The 25,248-nt window shown below is 50.1% G+C and overlaps 1 protein-coding gene across 2 annotated transcripts in view; it reads right to left on the bottom strand.

Annotated features, from left to right (window-relative positions):
- Positions 1-647: 647 nt before the first annotated feature.
- RNF165 (ring finger protein 165) overlaps positions 648-25,248 on the bottom strand; it is a 98,282-nt gene continuing 73,681 nt past the window's right edge. Inside the window, exons 2-8 of one of the 2 annotated variants that reach the window (XM_032470477.1) lie at positions 15,386-15,701; positions 13,649-13,759; positions 9,264-9,393; positions 7,482-7,586; positions 7,096-7,191; positions 1,890-1,996; positions 648-1,396 (exon numbers count right to left, since the gene is read on the bottom strand). In XM_032470477.1, coding sequence (XP_032326368.1) covers positions 1,279-1,396; positions 1,890-1,996; positions 7,096-7,191; positions 7,482-7,586; positions 9,264-9,393; positions 13,649-13,759; positions 15,386-15,701 — 983 coding nt within the window. In that variant the 3' untranslated portion in view covers positions 648-1,278. The remainder of the gene's footprint in view (positions 1,397-1,889; positions 1,997-7,095; positions 7,192-7,481; positions 7,587-9,263; positions 9,394-13,648; positions 13,760-15,385; positions 15,702-25,248) is intronic. The other variant, XM_032470478.1, reaches the window with a different exon arrangement.

Here is a 25,248-nt window from a genome sequence, read left to right as displayed (position 1 = left end):
GGGGCCATCTCTGAGGGACTCCATCGGGATTTGAGACATCCCAAAGGAGGCCCGAGTTCCTTCTCCGGGTCCACTGTGTTTGACCTCAGCCCCTATGTGCCAGCTGAGAGCACTTTGGCCAAGACCTAGTATCCATCAGTTACGCTAACTTCATCTTTAGCATCTGGTTAAGTTTTTGCATTAGGGAGGCAATGGCCAAATTGCCTCTATGTGACAGGGTACGTGCACAGCTGAAAGGAAAAAGCTAGAGTGAGCAGGGTTATCTTGGCTCCGAGGAATCTGGGGGCAACTCTAGCTGAAGGCTGACCCCTCCTGGTTCAGTGTGCAACCAGGGGAGGGAGGGATGGCTGGAGCTCAGTAGATGGTCTCTGGAACTGGGGAGCCCTCCTTCGAGATAATTCTCCCCTCACCTACTCAAACACTGCCTTCCCAGGCCGGCTGAGCCCCTCCGAGGTCCATCTAAAGCCCCCATCTGCTCCTTCTCCAGTCCTCCCCTTTCCCAGATGCCCCCCTCCACGCTCCGTGCACTGTAAACATGAGAAAAACAAAAGCTAAGAAAAAACAAAAACAAAACAAGAACCCCCCTCCCGCCTCCCAACCTGGGTGAAAAAAAAAATCATCCTTTTTCACCGTAAACAGGATTTGGCTTTTTTTTTTTTTTTCACCTTTGATTCCTTTTTTCTCTTCTCTCATAAAGACAGGAAGATTTGGGCTGTCGTTGGTTGGTTCAGTCAGGCACCAAAACAAGAAACTCAATGAGAAATATTTGGTGCGGATTCGGTAACAGCGACATGTCCACCACAGATGACGAGAGCACCACACACGACATTTTTCTGAAGCTAACATGCTCTGGCTGCCATCCACAGGAATAGCTAGAGACCCCTACGTGGTTTCTACGTGGTCGAGAGGTATATGTACAACCCTTCAAGGGACAGGACTGAGGGGCCGGTCTGGCAGCTGGAACCTCAGGGTCACGGCTAGATTCCCAGCAGCGCGGTCCCCCCTCCCCACCCTGCTCCGGGCACCGCCAGCTCCCTCCCTCCCGCGCCGCAGGTGGACGAGGACCGGGCGCCTGGGCGGCCACCGCCGGGATGGCTGAGCCCTCCCCCACCCTCCTTTCCACCGGCAGGGATACCACCAACTCCTCTTTCCACACAATGTGCTTCGAGGCTTTTCCTCTAATTCAAATGGCTCAGAAGGCAAAGTTTGGCTGCAAGGGCTGTGGCCGTGGGGGGACCTGGTGAAGGAAAACGGGGTGTCCTCTGGCTAATTCCTCCCTCAGCTGTCGGCTCCCAGTTGTGTCTCAATGTCCACTCGGCAGATGGGGCATTTCTTGCTCATGGCGAGCCACTGATCCACACACAGTTGGTGGAAGAGGTGCATACAGGGTAGGCGCCTGGAAGAGAGGAGGGAGGGTTGAAGGGAGGGTCAAAGGGAAGGGGCCCCGGGCTGTGCCAGGAGCTGAGGGACACTGGCCACTCAGGGGACCAGATGACTCACAGCCAGGACACCTGGGGGACTGGCCCAAGAGGGTCTTAGGGGCTCAGACATGGAGTGAGGCTGTGGCTGGGGTGGGAGGACCCCCAAGGCCCTCCTCCTGTTGCTCTAGACTAGCCTGGAACAAAGCCAGGACTTTGTCTTCGATCCATCCAGGCCAAAGGTCACTCCGTTCTCTTACACTGTGTGTCGGGGAGTCCACACCATGGGCACCACACATCTAGAGTGTTCTACACTTCACCTTCCTAGAACAACCACAGAGCACACTGTGCACACTTAGCACACCCACACACGTGCAAACAAGCAAGCCCCCCAGCCCCTGCCACATGGCATAGGACTGATCACCAGCCCCACGGAGGAACGGACAGGGACTGGAAAAACAAGGCTCCTACCTCACGTCCTCTCCGTCTTCCAGCAGAGACAGACAGATTGTGCACTTCTCATCTGTGTCTGACTCCTCCCCCTCTTCCTTCTTGCCCTTGCCGTCCTGGGGTCTTCGCTAGGGGAAGCAGAGGAGCAGCGTTCATTATCTGAAGCCTGCTCACCTGGTGGCCATGGTCCTTCCTCCACAGCCTCTTGCCTCCCTTTCAGCCTCCTTTCCCCAGTCCCTTTTTAAGTTCTTCAGTAACACCCCGACTTCCATGCTCTTCCCTGACCCTCCTCCCTGCCTCCTCCCACGCCCCACTCCTTGCTGCAGGTACAGAGGGTTAAAGCCAAGTGAGGTAGGGGCCTTATTTTTGTTGTTTCAGACAATTTGCATTCCAGGCATAGACTTTATATTTTCCTAGGGGCATAGAGTTTGGAAAGGAATCGGGTACCTACCGAGTCAGTCCTTTGCAAACCTATGGCTTGTGCATAAACAGCTTCCCTGTTTCTAGTCTCTTCATGCTGTCCGCCCCTCCTTCCATCCTTTCCAACCTAGATCCCTGCTTCCAGACTTCCCCCTCCACTTCCTGGTCCAGCATGCTTTATCCATCCATCCATCATCCATCTATTCTTTCTTCCTTCCTTCTTTTCTTCCTTCCTTCCTTCCTCTCTCTCTTCCGGTCCAGAAAATTCCTTTAAGATAGGCACTAGTTCCAACACTCTGTTAGACAGCATGCAGGCACTCACACTTGCTGACTTTAACTGTCCTGTTTTAAATTCTATACTAATTGGTTGAAAATGGTTAACTACTCTGCAGAAAGTTCCCAGCCCTTAGATGGCATGGACCATGGCTCACGCTTCTTTAGGTACAGTCTCACACTTGGCCAAGTACAAGATATATCACTGGAGCTTAAATATATATATATATATTTTTCTAGGAACAAAGGAATCTAATCAGCGAATGAAATCACCCCATCTTTCTTGTTCCCAACTCCACGCTGTGCACTGAGACATTCTGATGATGCTTATGAGCAGAAAACTAGCCGCTCTGTCTCCTTTCCGGGGATAAAGCAGATTGAAAGGTCATTTGCCAAGAGAAAACTCTGAAGAGTCACAAGACGAAGACAACCTGGAGAATGACTATGACCTTGGGGCCAGGTCTGAATGCCAGGTCTCCCCATTCTGGTCCCTGGTCCTTGGTCCCAGAGTTTCTTAGTCAGAGTTAGTCTGGGGAATTCTGTAACCTCATTAGAACATACAGGGAAACCTGTGCCTTCTGCTGTGCCCTATACACCTCACTGCAGTAAGTTTCCTCTTATCCAGAATCCAGAAAGTCAGAAGCACACCCAGAGTCCCATGTAATTGTCACGGGTGTGGAGTATGAACGGGGCCACGACGACCCGCCCGCCTGAGACCCCAGCGGCATTTGCTGGAGGAGTAGCCTCTTTTCAGCTGGCCCTTAGAAAAAGGAGTTCCATAAAAAATACCACTAAGACTATTTTCTATTTTTCTCGCTCCTCATTATCCATAATTTCCCTTTGATGGTTAATAATTTTAACTTAACATTCTTAACCGTGTTTTGCTCTGTCTCTATTTCTTTCAACTATCGTCTCTTTTCAAATTTTATCCTATTTCTTTTTTTGTATTTTTAATCTTTTAGGTCTTCTGGGTGAATTGGCTTATCTTTTCATTGTCTATGTAATTTTTACTTTAACTATGACTTTCTTCAGCATTTTGAACATTTAATATTTATTTTCTCCCTTTTGCCCTTGCCTTCTCTTTTTCATTAACATTCCTTTTTCACTTTGATGTTAGTGATGTTAATTTTCTATGTTGTTTTCACATCCTAATTCTTGTTCTTTTTATGTTTCTATTTGACTGTATGTCTATTTGTTCTTATCCTGTCATTACTATTGTAAAATATCCTGTTTGTTTTATATTATTTTACTCTCAATTTAAATGTTAAAATTTTTTTTACATTTTATTTGGGTCTTAAGTGCTATATTTTGTATTTTTAATTCTTCTTATTCCTTTTTTAATATTTTATTCTCCTAATTCACCTTTTACTCTCATAATATTTTTAGCTCAACTGTATTTTTATTGAAATATAGTTGCTATACAATATTTTATAAATTACGGGTGTACAATACAGCAATTCACAGTTTTTGGAAGGAGGATATAGCTCAGTGGTAGAGCATGTGCTTAGCATGCACGAGGTCCTGGGTTCAATTCCCAGTACCTTCCCTAAAATTAAATAAATAAATAAACCTAATTACCTCCTTCCCCCCAAAAAACCCCACAATTTTTAAAGGTTATACTTTATTTACAGTTATTATAAAATATTGGCTATTTTTCCTGTGCTGTACAATAATATATCCTTGTAGCTTATTTTATACCTAATAGTTTGTACTTTTTAATCCCCTACCCCTGTACTGACCCTCCCCCTTCCCTCTCCCCACTGGTAAGCACTAGTTTGTTCTCTATATCTGTGAGTCTACTTCTTTTTTGTTATATTCACTAGTTTGTTGTATTTTTTAGATTCCACGTATAAGTGATATCATACAGTATTTGTCTTTTTCTGACTTATTTCACTTAGCATAACGCCCTCCAAGTCCATCCCTGTTGCTGCAAATGGCAAATTTTTCATTCTTTTTCATGGCTGAATAGTATTCCATTCCAATAGTATTTCATAAAATACATACACACACACACACACACACACACACACACACACACACACACACACACACTACATCTTTATCCATTCATCTTAGATCAACTCTTCATCTCATTGGTTCAGTCCATTTCCCCTGTTCATTCTTAGTGTTTGTTCTTTTCTTTATCTCCTCTCGGCCTGTGGAGATGGTGATAGGTCAAGTGTGTGGTTCTGGCAGGAGTGAGCACACCCTGGCCAGGAAGGCAGAAGTTGCTCCCTGAGCTCCTGAACACACCTTCACTCCCTTCCATGTTCTTCTCCAGCAGCTTAAAGCTCTTTCTCCAGAGAACAATCATTTTCTCTGAGCAGATGACACCCTTTATTACTGAAATATTGTCATTTCCTCTATTAGCATACTATTCATGACTGATACATAATAGATGCTCAATAAATGTTGATTGGATTCACTTCTGGATAAATCCAGTGGCTCTATGAGATGCTGCACAGACCCAGGTCTTTGACACTGACGCCACGGGTACCCGGGCAAGCAATAATGAACCTTCTGCCAAGGTGACAGCACCTTCCCACGCCTCAGCACTACCAGGTACCAGGCACTGTGCTAAGCTGTGTATTCGCACTGTCCCTCTGGATCCCCAGAGCACCCCTTGTGGCGGTTAGTATTATAGCTTTTCCCATTTTACATTAAAAAGGGCAGAGGAGGAGCCAGAGAAGCCAAGTAAGTTGTCCAAAGTTATGTAGCTTTAGGTGGTGGCTAGGGATTGGATGTTTGTGTCCCCCACCCCCCAAATTCATATGTTGAAGCCTAACCACCTCCCCCAAGGTGATGGAGATGGGGCCTTTGGGAGATAATTAGGTTGAGGTGAGGTCATGAAGGTAGGGCCCCCATGATGGGATTAGTGCCCTTGTAAGAAGAGAAAACGACACCAGAGTTTCCTCTGTGCCACGTGAGGAGGACACAGCCAGAAGGCAGCTGTCTGCCAGCCAGGAAGAGGGCCCTCACCCAGCATCACATCTGCCAGTGCCTCGGTCTGGGACTTCCCAGACTCTGAAACTGTCAGAAATAAATGTCTGTGGTTCAAGCCACCATGTAGATGGTATTTGATTATAGCAGCCCAAAGATAGCTGTAAAATTGGAATTGAAAACTGGCCCTGTCCGATTCCAACACCTAGTGCTCACATTTTTTTTTTTTTTTTTTTTTTGGCTCAAGAAGGGAAAAGGATTTATTAGCCCATTTCCAGGACAGGGACCTCATGAGGGCGTGAAGATGGGTGCTGGCATGTTCCTGCTCCAGGTTTCTCCGTGTTAAGAATTTAATTCTTAAAATTTAAAAAGTATTTATTGGTTTTCATAGCAGATTTTGTTTTGTAGTGCAGTTTTGTTTCATATGAAAATTGAGCAGAAAATACAGCATGTTCCCTCCCTTCCCCTCCCAGAACACACATATTTTGCTCTATTATTAACATCTTGCATTAGCGTGGGTACATTTTTAACAAATGTAGTGACTGATGAACCAAGAGTGATACGTCATTATTAATAAAGTCTGTTAATTTACACTGGGGTTCATCCTTTGTGCTGTGTAGTTCTAAGGGTTTTGAGAAATGTGCAATGTCCCATGTCCACCACTACAGTAGCATAAAAAATTGTTTCACTGTCCTAAAAATTCCCTGTGATCCACCTATTCATTTTCTATCCCTCCCCCAAAGCCCCTGGCAACCATGAATCTTTCCACTGTCTAGTTTTACTTTTTCCAGAATGCTGTATGTTTGGAATTCTACAGTATGCAGCCTTTTCAAGCCAGCTTCTTTCACTGAGTAATATGCACTTAATACATATTTTCTGCATCATGTCTTTTCATGGCTTAATAGCCTTTTTTAAAATCATAGAATAATATTCCATTATATGGACGTACCACAGTCTATTTATCCATTTACTTATTAAAAGACATCTTGGTTGCTTCCAAATTTTTTATTTATTTGAATTAAAAAAAAAATTAACTCCAATTCCTGGGCTATAACCCTACTCCAGATTCCTGAGCCGTAACCCTGGAGAGTCTATCTCTACAGGCTTAGGGTAGAGCCTGCGAATCTGTGGCTTTACAAGCAGCCCACGTGAGCCTGACACTGAGGACTGGAAACCTCCGCTCTGAAGCCTTAGTTGTCCACGTGTCCAGTGTGAGGTTGGGCTTGGAATCCTTTTCTAAGGCAGATCTTAGCCCTCAGTGCAGGTGCCCCCTCACCCTCCTCATTCAGATGCAAACATTCACATGCCTGCACACCTACCCAGGACCCCCTCACGAGTCCACCTGCACACACACATCCAGCTCCCCTCCATTACTGATGAGAGTCCCCCCAACCCCCACCCATCTCTCCTGCTCACACCTGGCAGAGGCGTGGAGAAGACCCTGGGGAGGCAGCCCAGCTTCAGAGCATCTAACCAGAGCAAAAGCTTCTAGATTTTGGACTGGGCTCCTCTGTGGAGAACCAGGCCAGGATCAACTAGATCACAGCCACCCCCAACCCAACCCCAACTTGGCAGGCTTGCCTGCTGGCCTCACCTTCTTGTACTTGTGGGGGAAGGTGAACCTCTCAATGGTGTTCTGCACCGCTCCCCGGGTCACATTTCCCAACCTGTCCTCGAGCTGCAGCAGCTCCTAGAGAGAGAAAACATGTGGATGTGTGCCTCAGCACGCGCAGACACAGACACACACGCATGATAAGGAGGAGGGGCCCTGAGAGACGCGGGAAGCATTCACAGAGCCCTCGGAGGCCGAAAGCCCCCATATCTCTACTCTCTCTCTTTCTCTCTCTCAGTCTCAACCCTGAGGCTCCCCCCACCACCCATGACCTGCCCACCTGTGGGGAAGGGAGAGGGGCCGATGGTAATGCCACCAACCAAGCGGGAGCCAGGCTGGCAGGAGGATCCTCAGGCAGAGGGGCGTACCTCGTAGCTCTCTCGCACAGCAGAGGTGTGCCTGCTGGGGTTCAGTCCCTGGAGAGCAAGGAAGTGAAGCTGAGGGTAAGGGTAGTTTCGGATTTCATGGACGACCTGTTGGGAAGAGAACAGGGTTCAAGGCTCCAGGAGCCCAGCTTCTGACTCCTCCTCCCTCAAATGCCAATTGGCAAAACCAGCACATCCCTGAGATGCTGCTGGTGGATGGAAGTGCTGTGTGTCCTCCTGTGTCCCCGCCCCCTCCCTTCCATCAGGAACCAAGCTGCGCCGAACCAGCTCCAGAAATTATAACCCAGTCAGTAAAGTAACCACTAACCTGGCTGGGCGTGAATTTCACGGCAGGCACTGTTCTGAGCCTTTCATGTGACTAATTCAGTTATCTCACGTGATCTGTAGTGAGGGTACAATTACTATCCCCATTTTGCTGATGGGGTAAGTGAGACACGAAACAGGTGAAGTAAGTGGTCAAACCACGGTTTCAAACCCAGGCAGCTGGATGGCAAAGTCCCCTCCCTTCCCCTCTGCTCTGCGCTGCCTGGCCAGGCCGGGGACAAGGGAGGGGCACAAAATGTATGGAGGCACCGAATGACTCAGTAACCAAGATAAGTTTAATGTGATTTTTTAAAAAAATCCAAATTAATGCCAAAAATCCATAATGAATCAAATATCAAAGTTTTAACCAAAAACAGGACCTGACTCTATCCTCGCCCGGCCCTGCCTCACTCCCCTCACCCTGACTCCTGCTGGGAGTCAGAGCACCTCACTTACTACTGCATGATCCTGGGCCAGGGGCTTAACCTCTCTGTGTCTCCACTTGCCAATCTGCAAAATAGGGATAAGACCTTTCATGTGGGGCTTCTCCAAAGCTTAAATGAGAGAATTCACATAAAGTGCTTAGAACAGTGCCTGGTATTCAGTAAGTGCTCAGTAACTGTTAGCTTTGATTCCTAGGAGATGGTGCTTTATAAGGGAAACCTTAGAACTTCAGAGCTGACAAGGCTTTCAAGATTTCTCATCCAAGCCTCTCACTTTACAAATGAGGAGACTGAGGTGCTGAGAGGTTAAACCAGAGCCGGGGGACTGGAAGAGCGGAATTTTACTCTAGGGCAGCAGCGTGAAGAAGCTGCCCGGAAATAAGATTTTCAATCAGTCTCCTGCTGCTTTCATGGAGTATCTTCATCTTCATTCCTGAGCTCAAGATGCCAGGAAGGCGAAGGACCCCAAGCTCAACCTGATCCATCGTCAGACTCCTCACCCTGCAGCGCTGAAGGCCTGCCCTCTGCACGTCGCAGCACTGGGTCAGCAGGCCGGCCTGAGGGGGTCTCTGTGTTCCCCACACTGGGCATCTCCATCCCATTTCACAGATAAGGCAAATCAAAGCCCAGGGAAAAGCTGACCCAAGAAATTGTCTAAATGAGGTCATATGGGGTCCAGGGACTACCCTGCTTGCTCTCTGCCCTGAGCCTTTTCCCCGCAGACCACAGCCGGCCACATGGCCCCTTTTCCTCTTCTGGTTCCCCCTACCCCGCCCACCCCGAAGCTTTCCTTTCTTTCTCCTTCAAGCCAGATTGGGAATAGGAGCTGAGAGAGGAGGGGAGCAGTTGGCTAGCCTGGGCACAGGGGGGCAGGGCTTATGAGGCAGGACACAGGGGCCACGACACAGTGGGGGCAGGACACAGAGGGCAAGACACAGGGGACAGGGCACAGGCTTTAGCTCTCCACTGGCACCAACAGGCAGTGAGGGAGTCTTTCCCAGCAGAGCCTCTCACTCACCATCTGTGTGGAGGAGGAGTTCCGGGGGAAGTGGTGCATCCGAGGAGTCGCTAGGTAATGCTGATAGTGTTGAGGGATGGGCCGCACCTGGAACTGAGCAGGACTCAGGCCAGCGTCCACACTGAGATCCCTGCAGGGACACGGCCACAGTGAAGCACAGGGGGTGTGATTCAGCCGTCAGGCCACAGGAGGAACCTCAGACATCGAGCCCATCAAGTAGAATCAGAGTCACCACCTGCCGGAGCTGCAAGGGACTCAGCCTCACCTTGCCCTTCCCCTCTCCTTACGGTGAAGGAAGCCGAGACTCTGAGAGAGAATGGCTCCGTGAGATCTGAAGGAACCAGAACGGTCTGAGCCTCGTACAACCTAAGATTCATGCACCAAAGCTCCCTCCGGGGACCAAGCCCATCCTTGAGAGAAACGCTGAAAGAAGACTCCCATAGGCCGTCTGGGATGCAGAGCAAAGGAAAGACAGGGTCCAGGGAACACGGAAGGGGGCAGAGGCCACATTTTTACCACTTTGAGAAAACAGCAGGAGATGGGCCTGAAGCCGTGAGACAGGAAACTCTCTGGAACCACCCACCCCCCCATCCTGAACTCACAGGAAACTCATTTCACTTAAAAATTAATTCATGCAACTGAAGAGGAACCAGGGCTCCTTGGAAAACAGCTAAATTCAGGACCCCCAAAAATGTGCAAAATGAGATTTAAACATCTTGTCGTAACTGAAAGTAAGGAAGTTATCAAGGTCAGGTCAAAGGATTCGGGAACCACCCTGAAGAGGCTCCCAGCGGTGGAGTTTGGATGTTTTGCATCAACGAACGTAACTGCAATAGGCTGAAACACATCAGGCAGGTTCAGATCCACGAGAGCAAAATGATGCTAAAGAAAACTGGTCCCCTTGGAAGGATGCTAGGGGACCAGTGCTTCGTTTTCAACTAACAAACAACGGGGAAGAACCAAACATTTATCCTGCCTTTCCTCTGTTAACTGAACTTTAGGGTAACTAAATCGTGGATGAAGGGAAATTGCTCTTCATGAAAATTTTCGAGCTAATAGATGAAGGAGTGATTGAATTATTTGTCACCTTTTTGCATCCCCTGAAATAAATGATCTGGGTGAAGATCATTGATTGCTACTAACATTACACAGGACAGACAACCAGATTCCTGCTGGAAGAACACACCACCACTTATGACGTTTTTTCAGCAAAAAGTGTAAGTTGACTCTGCTCAAGCCAGTGTGCAGGGGGCGGAGCAAACCGAGGGGCGGCTGACGTGACCCCTCCAGGGCGTAACCAGTAAAATTCAGATGAGGGGAAACTACAAGGGGAAAAGGCTGATTTTTTCACCAAATACATTTAGAAATATATATATATGAGGGGCATTAAAGGAATTTCTGCTTCCAGCTGTGACGTCTGTATTATGACATACATATATATTCCTATATTTCCTCTATGCATTTGCCCAGATCCCTGGAGCACCTCCTGATGAGTCTGTCACTTGGGAAGTGATGTAACGCTTGCAGCCAGTTGGAAGCAAACGTAGAAAGCCTCGTTTCTAAGTCTAGCCCCTCATTTTTGCAGGCCCATGGGAGGCCTGAAGAAAGGTGATGTCTTATCCACGGCCCTAGGCGAGCCATCTAGGGCTCCGAGGATTTCTGACCCTTGCCTGGGCTCAGCCCTGACTCTTAGCACCTGCCCAGCAGTCCCAGGGAACCCAGCAGATTCAAAGCCGAAAAGAGATGTTCAGGGGATTCTATCAAAAGCAAAGTCCCAAGGAGCTGGGAACGGAGTTGCTCCTGTTCCAAGGATGCTGACTGACGAAGAGAAGAGGAGAGGGCTGATCTGCCTGGGTTGAGTCTGGGGAGGGTCTGGGATCCTCTTTCATCATATCATCAAAAATCCCTTCCCAAACCCAGGATTCCTGATTGGGGAGCTTTTGCTGAGGCCTGAGCTTCCTGCAGGGAAAGGACAGTAAAAGGCTGTCACCTCCACCTACCCTTTCCCATGGGTCCTGGGGCCCAGACAGGGCTGGTGGTGGAGTGGGGTGCGGTCTGTACGGAGGGCAGAGTTGAACCCAGGACTGAATCAGAGGAGCAGGATAAAGGCAGAGGCATTGGAGCAGTGGTCCAAGGTCAGAGTCAAGTCGTCAGGCCTGGGCCAGATAGGATTTGGGGGAGAATTGTCCCCTAAGGCCTGCTGCTCCCACGCACTCCTGGGCCAGGATGCTCAGCTGAGAGCAGGTGTTGGGGAGGACCAGAATCTCATAAAGTAAAGGGGAGAGGCCAGGCAGCCTCAGGGCAGGGGCTGGACAAGGGCAACTGGGGTGTGCCAATTCCTGGACCAACTAGGGCAGAATTCAGTGGTTTCTGATGAAAGCGGGGAGGGGAGGTGTGCAGACACGATCCCCTCCTCTCTCCAGGGCTCCTTGCAGAGGGTGAGAGTGGCCCCCCCCCCTTTAATGCATGTCCTGTCATCTAATTTCCAGACAGAGCAGCTCCTGGCAGAAGCTGCTCCCCTGGAAAAGAGGGGTGGGATGCAGTTAGCACGAGCACAGTTACAAAGAGCCCCTCGTCACCCGCAGGCTGGCCCTTGCTGGAGAAGAGCTAGTTACACAGGAGCAGAAATTGTTGGCTCCTCCTCTGAAAAGGGCTTCCTACTTGGGAAGTGGACCCGGGCATGGAGGATTCTGCACAGGGGTCTTCCAGCGTCCCCTGCTGGGGCACGGGCCAGCCTTTCAGGGTCCCGGTCTCATGTTTCTCGGGGCAAGCAGGGGTCAGGAATGCAGAGTGACTGAGATGAGTGAGAAGGACAGGAGATTTGGCCAAAGACAGCAAGCTGGTGGGGCTAACCTGCACCACTGCACCTGATGTCTCTGCAGGGCCACCCTCACCCATGTCACCTGCCCCATCCCACGTGCCATGTTGGACCCCATGTGTTTGTTCCGATCACCCAGCCACACGGGAGGACCCTGGGTGCTCTGTGCACTGAAGTGAATTAAATTGGATTGACTTGCCCAAATTGGATTGACTTGCCCAAATTGGATTGACTTGCTAAGGGACAGAATTTCATCCAAACTACAATTAAATCTTCCTAATTTGAATCTGCTAATTAGAAAAAGGCTGAGCTGAAGCTAGCCGAGGTGCAATCCATCTTTTCAGGGAGCGTTGAATGCAACAGAGAAAACTCGAGTGTGGGAGAAGGCTGGAGATGACAAGCCCCATTAAAACAACCATTTCCAGCATGTCGAGCACCTTTGGCACCCACTCATCCAGACCCTCCCTTCTGAACAGTTCCTGGGTGCCCAGGCCCAGGCTGCTTCTAAAGCAACCCTTGCCCACTGTCAGTTTGCCTGACTAAGTGGCTGAGCGATGACACTACTATGGTCTGTTGGTCTGTTTTTTAAATAGTCCATCCCTTTCCATTGAGGTTTTTTTGTTTGTTTTTACATTCTTAAAAAACAAACAAACATTTTTTATCTCAAAGTTGCAAGAATAGCACGAAGAATTCCTGAACACCCTTCACTCGGATTCCCCAAGTGTTCAATTTTTACTGCTTTCCTGCATTTCTATTTCCTCCTCTCTCCATCCATCCATCCATCCATCCATCCACCCATCCATCCATCCACACACACAGTTCTCCATGAATTTTTTTTTCTAAAATTTCTAAAATTAAGTTGCAGGCATGATGCCCTTTACCTCTAAATACTTCAGTGGACTACACATCTTTTTCAAGTATTTGGGTGTTTGAATGTGACCCTAAGTCAGCCTGTCCCCTAGAACCAGTGAGTTGGGTGGGACCCCGGATCCAGAACCAAGCAATTCTGCCTCGCAGGGCAACAAAGAACTCTGTCCTGAGCTCAGGAGGTTGAGGGGAGACTTCACAGGGCCCACTGCCTTTAAAGACACCACGACAAAGCCCTCAACCTCTCTCCATGAGCATCGGTCTCCATGAGCTGGTTTTAACTTGCTGGCATGCTCTGGCACTTCTTTCTGGACTCAAGGGCCACCCCCTCCAGGAAGCCTTCCCTGATCACCTTCACTCCTGAGACTCTCCCTTCCACCCTCCTCCCAGGGACCATTGTTCACAGCACTCACTGAGCTTGGTTAATGTTTTGCATCCAGTCCCCTCCTCCCTTGCAGGACCATGAGCACTGAGCCCCAGGCTGGGCACACAATGGCACCCAGCCACAACTTGAGCTCATTGCTGGAACCAGGCCCTAGGCCCCTGGGGGGGACATCTGGACCTGAGGGTGGCTGGGGACAGGGCTAAAGCTGGGGCTTGGGTACCAAGCCTCCTGCACCATTGAAGTGAAGGAAACAGGAACTCCATGGACTAGGCAAGACCCTCCTCCCTCCCTCCCCTAGGGACCCCAAAGACTCACCAATCAGTGCCCTCAGCCAAATACCTGGGCTGAGGTGTCTGGAGTTGGTGGCCGAAGTCGAAGCTGGGGTGGAGGCGGTGGGGATGGACAGACACGCGCTCCTGACTCCGCCTGCGCGGGAAGAGGAGGAGGACCCGCAGTGTCAGGGATGCTCAGGGCCAGCCGGGAGTGCTGAGCAGCCTCAGCAGCCCAAGCCCACAGCCTGTCTATGTGGCAGTCGGCTTTCTTCCCAAACTCCAGGGAAACCTCCTGGGCAGCAGCCGGTAACTCCGACATTCCCACGGTCTCTAGGCTGCTGACCATACTGAGGCCTCTCACTGCAGGTCACCTGCCCCACCAGGCTCTCTGTCTCCTCTGCTCCTTTGCCTACTACTCCCCTCTGTTCTTGGTGGGCTGTCTTCAAGACACAGATCTGCCAGCTACAGGCTCTCCCACCTCTGTGTACCCCCTCTGCTCCCATCATGCTCTTCTTCTCTTCTCCTCCCTTCTGCACACACTTCCCAGCTTTCATGGCCCAAGGCAAAGCCACCTCCTCCAGGAAGGCTTCCCAGAACACTCCAGATCATGGTGACCTCTCTTCCCTCTGACCTCCTACAACACTTACCTTCTGCCCCAGGCACCCCAATCCCTACAGACATGGATGCTTAGGGCCTTAGAGATCATCAAGGTAGAGGTTCTCAAAGTGTGCTCCAAGCAGCCCTGGCAGGCCCTGAGACCCCTTCATGCGGTCTGTGAGGTCAAAATGATTTTCATAATAATAATGTGCTGCTATTTGCTTTTTCACTCTCATTCTCTCACAGGTGAACCATGGAATTTTCCAGGAACTGTATGACATGTGATTCTGCCACAGTTTGAGTGTGGAAGCAGACTTGAAAGCACAGCTATCTTCTATTAGGCCAGGCATTAAAGAGATTTATAAATATGTGATTTCAAAAGGTCACTCTTCTCACTACATTTATTATAGCTATTTTTCGAAAAACACATTATTGGTGTTAACATATAACTTTGTTGTTATTTTAAAATGAATTAATAAGTATTTTAAAATTTCTCCACTTTAATTTCTAATAGCATAAGTATCAATAGTCATAACCCACATAAACAGAAGCTTGTTGGAGTCCTCGATAGTTTTTAAGAGTGTAGAAAGTGTCCTGAGATAAAAATGTTTGAGGACCACTCATCTTGTCCACCTCCTTCTCTTGACGGTTGAGGTTCAGAGAGGCGAAGTGACTTGCCCACGGTCCCACAACTACTTTGGACGCATTTGATAAGTATTGGCTAATTTTATTCTGCATTTGTTTCATCGCCGGTCTCTCCAATCAGACTGTGGGCTCTTTGAGGGCAGTCCTGACCCAGCCCTGTCCTGTGATATCTCTTAGGGATCTCAGGTGTTAGAATCAGGTGATCATGAAGCTAGAGGGGACATGAGGGGCCCCCTAGTCAAGCCTCCCACAGCGCACAAAAGTTCACTCAGCATCCTAGCCCACAGTAACCCAGCTCCCATCCCTGCACCTGGGCGATGTGACACGGATACACACTAGCAACGGAGGGAACCCGTATCGGGTTAAGGCAGCACTCATTGCCTGAAACGAATGACTCTGACTGTAGCAAAAGCTTCCTCCTGTGCAGACACCCACTTGCTGACTGACTGCTGGCCAAGCCTGCGGGGGTGGAAGCCAGGGATCCCGCCCTCGGCCCCGCCCCCGCCCCGGGGTGCCCCCCCGCCCCGGCTTCACCCACCTGGGGTGCGAGACGAGCCTGCGGTGCTGGGCTTCCAGGAGCTGCTGCTGCAGGAGGTATTGCTGGTGCAGGGCCTGAGGTAGGAAGGAGGGACCTGTGACGTCCTGGAACTGCAGGGTGGGCAGCGGGGTCAGCGACTGGTGCAGGGCGCCGCTGTGCTGGTGGGCCGGGGCCATGTGGGCGCTGAGGCCCGGCTGCGACTGCACGGGGTGGGCCAGGGGGAAGTCGGGAGCGAGCTGCTGAGGCTGCGGGGGGCCCAGGTGGAAGTGGCGACAGGAGGTAGCGTGAGGATGCTGAGACCTTTGAAAGGGGGCACCTGGAGGGGCAAGGACAGAGACTCCATGAGGACCAGCACGCTCCCCTCCCCCACAGACCCCGTCTTCCCCATCCCCACCCCCAACACCTGGTGAAACTCGAGACCTTAATCAGAATACAGCAATGTCATCGCTTCTATACACGTACGGTCGTGGTCAGTGCTGCCCAGTAAATGCTCTGTGCAGTATGTGTTGGAGGAGCGTTTTCTTTAATAAACAGATAAGCATCCTTTTTAAAATTAACACACTTGTTAAAGGAATTTTAAGGTACCTGGAGCAGTTTGGCTTTCTTGAATTTCTCCCATGCAACCTTGTTGACACTATTACCTTTTAAAACAGATTCCTGGAGAAAAGTTAGTCCAGCCTAGCCAAGCTCTAAACTTCACTGGGAGTCTAAATTTCCAGCGAGAAAACAACCAGAATGTTGTTTTCCATGCAATTTTAAGAAAAAAAAATCACACAAAAATTTTAAAGTCATAATTAAATAATGTGTTATAATATTGTAATTTATTTAAAAGCAAACATTTCCAGGAAAAAGCCAGACTCAGGCTGCATTTAATCTAGTCTTCACTATTTTCTAAATAAAATCGACCTTGATGACAAGAAAACCTTACAAATTCTTCACAAGCAGAGATCCAGCTCTCGGCACTGGGGTCCTGTAACAAGGCAGGGAAGTGGACTTGGCACCTCACAAAGATTTACAGAGGCTTCCTGCTAAACGTGGCAGATTCAACACATCTCCCTGCTCCTTTCCAAACCCCACTGAAATGAGAGCAAAGGAATAAAGAGAAAATAAACAGACAAGGACAGAGAGAACAGGAGAGGTGACATCAGCAGGCAACAAATGTCAACAGATTTTTGGAAGATGGAAAGCAGATGGACGAATTAGCAAAGCTGAGAAGATCTGGACAGATATGTGGACAGATCTTGCCACACGTGCTGGAAGGATCTGGAGTTGGGAGGCAGGAGGGATGGTGGTGCTGAGAACTGGGAGGTGGGAGCAGTTCAGCCTGGGGTATCTCCCCTTTCCCATGCAGGGCAGTGACTGCCCCTCAGTTGCCCTGGCATTTTGCAGGGAAACTGAGCCCATAAGGCTCCGAATAGAGGAGGGCAGGGTGCAGAGCCAGGCTCAAACAGGGGGTTAAGTGAAAGTCTATACATGGAACTTTGGAAACACCTGCGCCCTTCTGCCACTTGGTTCCCAAAGTCCTGCCACACAGGTGCCCTTCCCCTGCACACGCCCCAGCCCCAGGCTGGAAACTGGTCCCAGCAAGAACTCTACGTTTGGGTTGGAAGTACCCTGGGAAAACAGTTGAATTCCCAACTGGCCACACCCTAATAAAGCCACTAAGTTGAAAAGTTGGTGTATATACACACAGCTTCTGGAAGCTCTTAGTGACCCACTATTCAATGTGAACAGACAGCCAAGAACGATCAATTTCTTGAGGAAGATTATGAAGTGAAGAGAGAGAATATTCTAAATTTTCAAAAAGAAAAATCTAATAAACTCAGTAACAGAAGTAAGGCAAGGATCAAAAAAAATAAATAAAGTTTAAAACACTATAATTAATATCCTTGGAAAAAATAAGATGTTGGATCCATGAAACAAACACAAGCTCCTTTAAAAGGAGCAAAGGGAAAACAAGAAAGCTCTTGGAAGTAAAAAATACATGAGGTGAAGCCTGGAATTCAGCAGAAGGGTTGGAAGATAACGCTGGGGAAATTTCCCAGGAAACAGAACACAAAACAAGGAGACGAGGGAAAAGATGCCAACGTTGGAGGGCTCAGGGAGTCCACATTTGACTAATAAGAGAGAAAGAATGGAGAAAGTTATGAAAAAGGATTATGAAAACTATTTCTGAGAACTGAAGGTCAGTTTCTAGATAGAAGAGGCCCTCTGAGTGCCCAGCAAAATGGGGTGCAGGGGTGGGGGAGAACCACACCAAGGCATCTCACTGGGGAGTGTCCAAGCAGTGGGGACAGAGAGATTTTCAATCTAGAATTCTGTGCCCAGTCGCACTATTAATCAGGTGTGAGAATAGAATAAAGCCATTTTCAAACATGCAGGGACTCAAAAAAAATTAACCTTCTCCCCGCCCTTTCTCAAAGCAGTACTGATTACAAACTAAGAGAAATGAGAAAAGAAATAGGGGTGACATCTGAAAGAGGGGGTTGCCCACGCACACAGCTGTGTAGGGCCTCCAGCAACCATTTCAAGGCAGGCAGGAGGGAGGGCTGCTCCAAAGGGATGTCTAGAGGGTGGCGATAAAAAAATACAGAATTACCAACAGGTTTGGCCACATGAAAATAGTATTCGAAAGAATTTTACAATTTTATGGAGAATTTGGTAAGAATTTGTAAAACTGTCACAGAAAGCAGGCAGTTATTACCTCCAGGAAGAGAAAAAGCTGTGCAAGAAAGTGTAATTATTATGCACTACTTGGCTCAGCCGTGAGCAATATTTGTATATTAATAATACAACAAGCATTAATAAACTATTTTAGAATAGAAATGGACATTTCTTTCATAATAATATGAAAATAGACAATGTCAAAATTGAAAAACCAACAAAGAGCGGTATAAGAATTCACTTAGAAATTTACTTAGTAGTAGGTTGTGTGTTTCAGGAAGAAAATACTGGAAGAGGAGTTGGAAGTGTTGAGCTTCAAGGAGTGGGACCCGGGTGGGGAGGGCAAGGGACCGACGGTCGCTGTTTTCCTAAATGTGTCTTATACTGGTGCCATTTGTCTTTGTAAATGACCTGCATGTCATTGATAGATTTTTTTTAAAGTCCTTTAAAAATAAATATTTGCAAAACAAAATGGAAATGAAAAGTATTTCCGATTCACTGAGCCAGAAAAGAATGATCTAGAACCTTAATTCCCATAAGCGGTCCAGATCAGTCAGGCCTCTCTGCCTGATGAATTCTGGCTTCGGTGAGTCCAGGGGCCGTGGCCTGGCCAAGCAGACTCTGGATTCCCTATTCTCGTTCACCATCATCTATCATCACATGTGACCATAAAAAAAAAAAAAAAAAAAAGAGGGCCCACTGTGACCAAAGGAAAGCAGGCAGGAAGGGAAAGGAGAGATTTCGTTTCGAAAGTTAATGAAAAGAAGTGAAAATCAGGCATGGCTGCAGAGGAGGGGAATGGGGAGAAAAAAAGAATATTGTAAAGACTCCAATCCAGCACTGTCTATTAAATTACAGCATGACCCACACATGTCATTGTAAATTTTCCAGTGGCCACCTTTAAGGACGTAAAAAGAGACAGGTGAATTTCACTTTAATTGTCTATGTTATATAACTGAGCATATCCAAAATGTTATCATTTCAACATGGACTCAAAATAAAAAGTTATTGAGCTATTTTACATGGGTTTTCTTTTCATACAAAGTCTTCAGTGTCCTGTGTATATCTGGCACTTAAACACATCGTAATTGGGATAGCCACCTGGTTAGTGGCTTCCATGTTGGACAGTGCAGCGCTGAAGGACATAGGGCAATCTCATACCTAGAGCAAAGCATTTTAGCCAAGTTTGCTGATGGGTCTGCCTTCAGATGGGAAGCCCCCGTTGCTTACTGGTGAGATGCACACCCCTTAGCCTGGTCCTAGAGCTCCATCCTGCTGACCACCCCCACCACCGCCCCACCAAGCCCTCCCCCGCCATCCACGTTGGTCCACTCGAATCTCCAGACACTCCAGGCACATTCCCACCCAGGGGCATTGCTCACACTCACGGCTGCCTTCCTCGTCTTTAAAGGTCATCTCTCAGCTCCTGAAAAAAATGCCTCCCCTGTCCGCCAGCCCCCAGGGACACCTTCCACCTCCGCAATCCTGTAGAACGCCCTGTCGCTACCACTCATTTGGCACCTGGCAGCAGCCACCTTGAGCTGTTTCTTCACACCCACCACCCCCAGCTGGCTGAGCTTCACGTCTTGCTGTTTCTGGATCCCCCACGCGCCTCCCTGGAGGTGGCATTCAGTAAATACCTGGTTGACTGACTGCTGGGAGGACTGAGGGAAATGCAGGGGCTCAGGGGGATGGATGAATCAAGACTTGTTGAAACCTAAGAGTGTGCTGAGTGGGGCCCGGTGAGCTCTGGGTTTTAAAGCTGCAGCGCGGCAGGGGTGGGGCGGGCAGAGCTGGCCAGTGTCTTCCCCCTTGGCGCTGATCGCCAAGAACAGCGCCTGCTTCCTTGCCACAAGCCACCCCTGCCATGAGGGCACCCACCCTGCAAGGGGGGACCTTCTGGCTTCTATGGAGGCCCATTAGGGGGAGGACTGACCACCACAGTAGCCTGGAGAAGCTTCCACTCTCCTGCAACCTGCACCCTCCAGCTGATGTGCTGAGAGCAGCTGCTTCTCTCCTGAATGAGCAGCAAGAGAAAAATGAGCAAAAGTATCTGTCATAATATTTCAAGCAATTTTTTACCCACAAAGTTCTTTTGACTTCTGTTCTGGGACTCTGTGCCCCTCTCCCCTGTCATCTCCATCCCCAGAGGGTTCTGAGTCTCATTAGCCCTGTTCAGAAGGGAATTAAAGCCAGGAGACCCACTCTGGGGCCCCCGCCTCTCCCCAGCCCTGTGTCCTGTGGGGTCTGTGAAAGCAGATAACAGCTATTGCATTTTTGGTCTCTAAGACCAGAGGAGTGAAGTTCCTAGGGTAGACTGTTTGGGCCCGTGACAAGCCAATGATCCATGATGTCTGAACAACACTTACATCCCAAACGCCCCCATCAATAGACAACCTACAGGGCTTCCCCTTTGGAGTTACTCTTTGGAGTTAAAAAAATAATCTTCAGATGTTCTTGAATCTACTATCCATTTATCTTATTGGCTGAAATGCCACCAGTTGGAAGATTCATCATGAACTAAATAACACTTTTAGGGAGTGGGGAGAAAGAGGGGTTTCTCAGAAAAAAACCAACAAAGCCATCACGCTGAAGGAACACAGCAAGGGTAAGACACAAATTAGTTTGAGAAGTGTGAAGAAAGCACATGCATCCTCGAATTCTGGAAATGGATGCTTTAGTACCTCCTGAGAGCTGGCCTGGGGCCAGTGTGTCCAGGTAGGGGCTAGGGCCTGAGCGAGGAGGGGCAGGGCTGGGGAGGAGGCCTGCGTCCAGCCCTGCACAGCTGGGGCAGGGGGAGGCCACTGCGGCTGGCCACCTGGCACACGTGGGACATAACAGGCGCTCTACAAGAGCCCGGACTGGTGGCTGATTCGTGCCGCATGGGCAGAAAGCCAGAGAGGCTGGCAGCTGGAGCGTGGGTGGATCAGAGGACAGCAGAAACCCCACAGCCCCGTGGGGAGGGAAAGGTGAAAGAGAAACAGAGGCTGCGGGGGCTGAGGGCTGTAGGCAAAATGGGTGGGGATGACAGTACAGAGATCCCGAGTCTCTGGGAGGTTCGTTGACACTCATCTGGTAAATGGCAGAGCGGAGATTTGAACTGAGGTCTTTCCTGAAAGCCAGCTGTCAATAAGAGGGAGGGACAGAGCCCGGGAACTAGAAGGCTTGATAAAGCAGAGGGGGCCGTGGGTGGCCCTCTCGAGGAGGAGAGCAGGGCAGAAATGGCCTGGTCACCCACAGGACATGCTGGGCCAGTCCGGGCCTGGGGACAATGGGGCTGGAGTCAAGGGTGCTGGAGGAGCCTGGGCAGGAGTCAAGACAAGCCAGGACAAGATGTCAGAAAGCCAGAGACGGAGATGGAGAGGGCAGAGCCCTGTAGCCTAACAAGGGCTTCTCCAGAGCGGGCAGCATCCTGAGCTGGAGGAACATTCTAGCTGAATTCTAATCTGCACCAAAATGGTCACCCCGAGTAAAGTGGCTTCCATCCTCCAGACTCCAGGGCTGAGAGGCACTGCCTTCGAGCCCTCAGGCAAAGAGGAAAGGGGAAGGTCGGGTGGTGCTGGGGGCAAGGACCAGGGTGGGCCTGCCACTCACCCTCCCCGCCCCCGCCCCAGGGATAACCACTTCCTGCCAGTGGGAGCCTCAGGCACAAGGATACAAGCCCACTGCCAAGCTGACCAAATGTCCCCTACTCCTCACAGGGTCGAGGGACCCTGGGAGCGCAGGATGGAAACCAAAGCTTCCCAGGTCCCCAGGGAAGCCAGCAGGTCCCATCCTCCCGAGGCCAGTTCTCAGGTGTCAGGTTCCCACCTTCCTCAGCTCAGTGACCCACGTCACTCTCCCTCAGAGGTGGGGGAAGACCAGGAGGGAGGAAGGGGAAGGGATGTTGGGCAGGGCCCACAGCAGAGTCAGAAGGGAAGGGAGGGCCAAAATGACTCCCTCCCAGAGGCCCCAGGGTTGAGGGCAGCCAGCCAGGTGAGAGGTGGGGAGGGGGCGGGGAGGTGCTGACACTTGTCTCTGCCGAGCAGCCTCCAAGAAGCTGGAGCTGGAGTCAGTCTGCTCCTTTCTGTAAAGCCTGCTCTCAAGCCACAAAGAAAACCAGTCTTGAAAAGGAGATTTCTGCCCACAAGAGCCGGTGAGGAAGGCCTGGGCTTCAGAAGAGGCTTTCAGAGCCAGGCAGAGTCATCCGGTGTAAGGGCTTCATCTCGGAAGCCAGGGAGCCTCCCGCAGCAGTCAGGCCTGGCGGGACATTGGACTTCCCCAGGCCTGTGTCCGAGACTGTGACCCACAATGGTGACACCTGATTCTACATGCCTGCTCGTGTCTCTCGGCTGCAGGGGCCACAGACATCTCCTGCCAGACCTCACTTCTTGCTCACAGGGAAGCCGAGTAGAAAGCGTGGGACGATGTTGTGGATTGAGTTTTATGACTGCCCCCAGGGTCCCACAACGGGCAGCCCAGGCGCAGGTCTCCAGCGTCACCTCCTGTCGAGATAAGTGCGTGTGTTCTGTGTGACGCCTGGCACCTGAAGTGGGCTTGAAGCAGCGGGAGGCAGGACAGACCAGAGCTGACCTTTGAAGCCTGTCCTCCAATGGCACCACGTCATCCTAAAACCAATTCTGAGCTTTCCATCCCTTGCCCAAACGCCCCCTCTGGTCTTTCTTTCTCTCACTGTTCCCTCTCCCTCCCCCAGACCCCGAGGGGCCTTGCTACCCCCTGGCCCCATACCCTACTTCCCGGGGCTACTGCGTTCTGTCCAACCTCCAGCACCCAGGGCAGGTGTTAACTCTGGGATGGGCTCTCCCAGCCAGAGGATGCTTCTCTCTCCGCTGAACTGCGACATCTGCCCATTATCCCTGGCATTTTTGGGGGGAACAAATTTTATCTCCAACACTGAACTGTAGAGTGAGTGATTTTAGGACAAACACCATGCAGTAAGTGTCTTTTGTTCCTAGTAGGAATTTGGAAACTTCCAAGAGGGGATGGAGAGGGAATGAGAGAACAGAAGAGAATGGAGGAGAGAAGGAAAGAGAAAGAGGAAGAGGGGGAAGAGAGGGGAGAAAGGGAGAAGGAAGGAAAGACGAGGAAAGATCTTCATTACCTTAGAGAAGGTAAGTATTGTATTATTAGCTAGGAAGGAAATTCTACAGTTCTTCATGGAATCATCGAATACTCAAGCTGAACGAGGCTCAGAGATCATACAGTCTTTATTCTACTTGAAGAGGACACTGAGGAAGCTGGGAAATGGGAGGGTGGCTTGTCCAAGTGCTCTCAGGTAGTATGGCCGGGTTGGGACTAGAGTTCAGGCCTCCGGATTCCCAGGGCGGTGGGCCACCCCTGTGTGGCCATTTCAGAGCCCCCCAGCTCCTCGTATGCTCCTCGTATGCTCACAGCCATCCACTCCTGGCATGCCAGAGAGGAACCCACCTGCCCAGGCCCTGGTGGTCCCACCTCCCCTCCCCATCCCCCCAGCCACATCCCACGCTCCCCCGGCAAGGAAGCCTTTCCTCCCTAAGGGATTAACTATGAGTGACAGGGACCAGCTGCTGGTACCCATGGGGAACAGTTTGAATCTCTTCTGTGAGATGCTGGGGAGTGGCCGTGACGAGGGACATTGTCTCAGTTAAGCCCGATCCTCCTTGACCAGCAGCCCCAGTCTTCTTCCCGGGCCTAAGAAAATGCCGAGGGCAATCCCGCCTTTGCGGAGCAGGCCACGGTGTTTCCAGCCCGCTGGCGCTCCTGTCACAAGGTGACTCCTACAGGGCCGCTGGAAATCCTCACGTGGAAGGTTTTAGCCCTACGATTCACAGAGTTTAACCAATGAAGAGGGATGGAGGAAACTGCCACCAATTCTGGGCCCCTGGTGTTGACATGGACACAGCTAAACTAGACGCTGATGGGGAGACCTGAATTGAGAGGGGAATTGAGTTTTCTGATGGGAGGACCAGCCGAACAGTGAAGAGGAAACTCGGGGTCATGTAATAGCTGCAGGCAAAGGGATTCGCTCTTTCTGGTAGATTTGGGTCAACACAAGGAAGCTATTTCTTAGAATTCACTTTGTCCTCCAAAGTTCCTCATCACTGCGGACTGTTCGTGCCGAGGCTGGCTAACTGCCCAGCCCACGAGTGTGAAGACTGGAGGGGGAGGTGGCCTGGAGCACCTCCAGGGCCCCTTCTGTGCCTACCATGAAATGATGTGAATTCACGCAGCCTCTACCCACTGCCTGAGCATAGTTAGGACAAACTGGTCTGTGAAGGCACAGAAAGCTGGGCTAGGTGATGGGGAAAGGAGGAAGGAACATGGCAGCAAGGACAGAGCAAACCCAAGCCTGGAGGGGCAAGGTGGAGAAGCCAGCCACAGGCAGGCGTCCAAAGACAGACTCCCTCTTCTAGTCATCGCAGTCCCAGGAGCCTTCTCTCCCCTCTGCACTGACACAGCTCAGAACTTCGTTTCCTGCATCTTCTGAGCCTCCCAATGCTCCCCACTGACTTCTCCATCCTGGGACACCTTCAGGTTTCACGTTGCTAGGTAACGCATCCTTTGTGATCCACTCAGATGCAGGATGCTGGAGGGATGACACAGGAAAGAAGGAAGAAGGGGCAGATTCTGGGGAGTCTGAATAGCAGGACCAGGAGGCTGGAGTGTAGTTTGTGAGCCAACTATTTGAATGTAACCCAGAGAAATCAGAGATGAACATGGGAAGTGGGTCATCTGCCCAGAACCCAGCTTCCTAGGCTGCCCTCCCTGGCTCCCTCACTGGAGGTAAATCACATTAACCTCTTTTGCTCCAGCTGATCAACCCAAAGAAACCTATTCTGGGGCTTGGCTTCTTGGGCTGCCAGAGGTCTGCTTTCCTCCCTTGCATGGTTGGTTCCCTGACCAACGAGAACAAACTGGCCTTGAAAGGAAGTGATATGCCCAGAGGGATTCTTTACAGCCATGAGTGGCTTCGTGAATGCTTCCCCAGGGCCAGCCTTTGATCTCTAATGAAAAGCTCAGCTTCTTTCGAGGAACTGAATTCCTGGCTCTCAAAGCACTGATGGGAGGGGACTTTCCAGCCTAAGGAAGCCCTCCTTGCCCTTGGGCATGAGACAATTCAACAGCAAAACTTCCAGCAAGCATCCAAGGGCCAGTTTTTAGCTCCAGTAGTGGTTACAGACCAGGAGTAAGGGAACGGAGCCCAGGAGCAGGAGGTCAGC

Source organism: Camelus ferus, chromosome 30 (genome assembly GCF_009834535.1).
Source record: "Camelus ferus isolate YT-003-E chromosome 30, BCGSAC_Cfer_1.0, whole genome shotgun sequence".
NCBI classification, from domain to species: Eukaryota; Metazoa; Chordata; class Mammalia; order Artiodactyla; family Camelidae; genus Camelus; species Camelus ferus.
The sequence above is the reverse complement of the archived record's forward strand: the minus strand, read 5'-3'. Positions and strand labels throughout refer to the sequence as shown.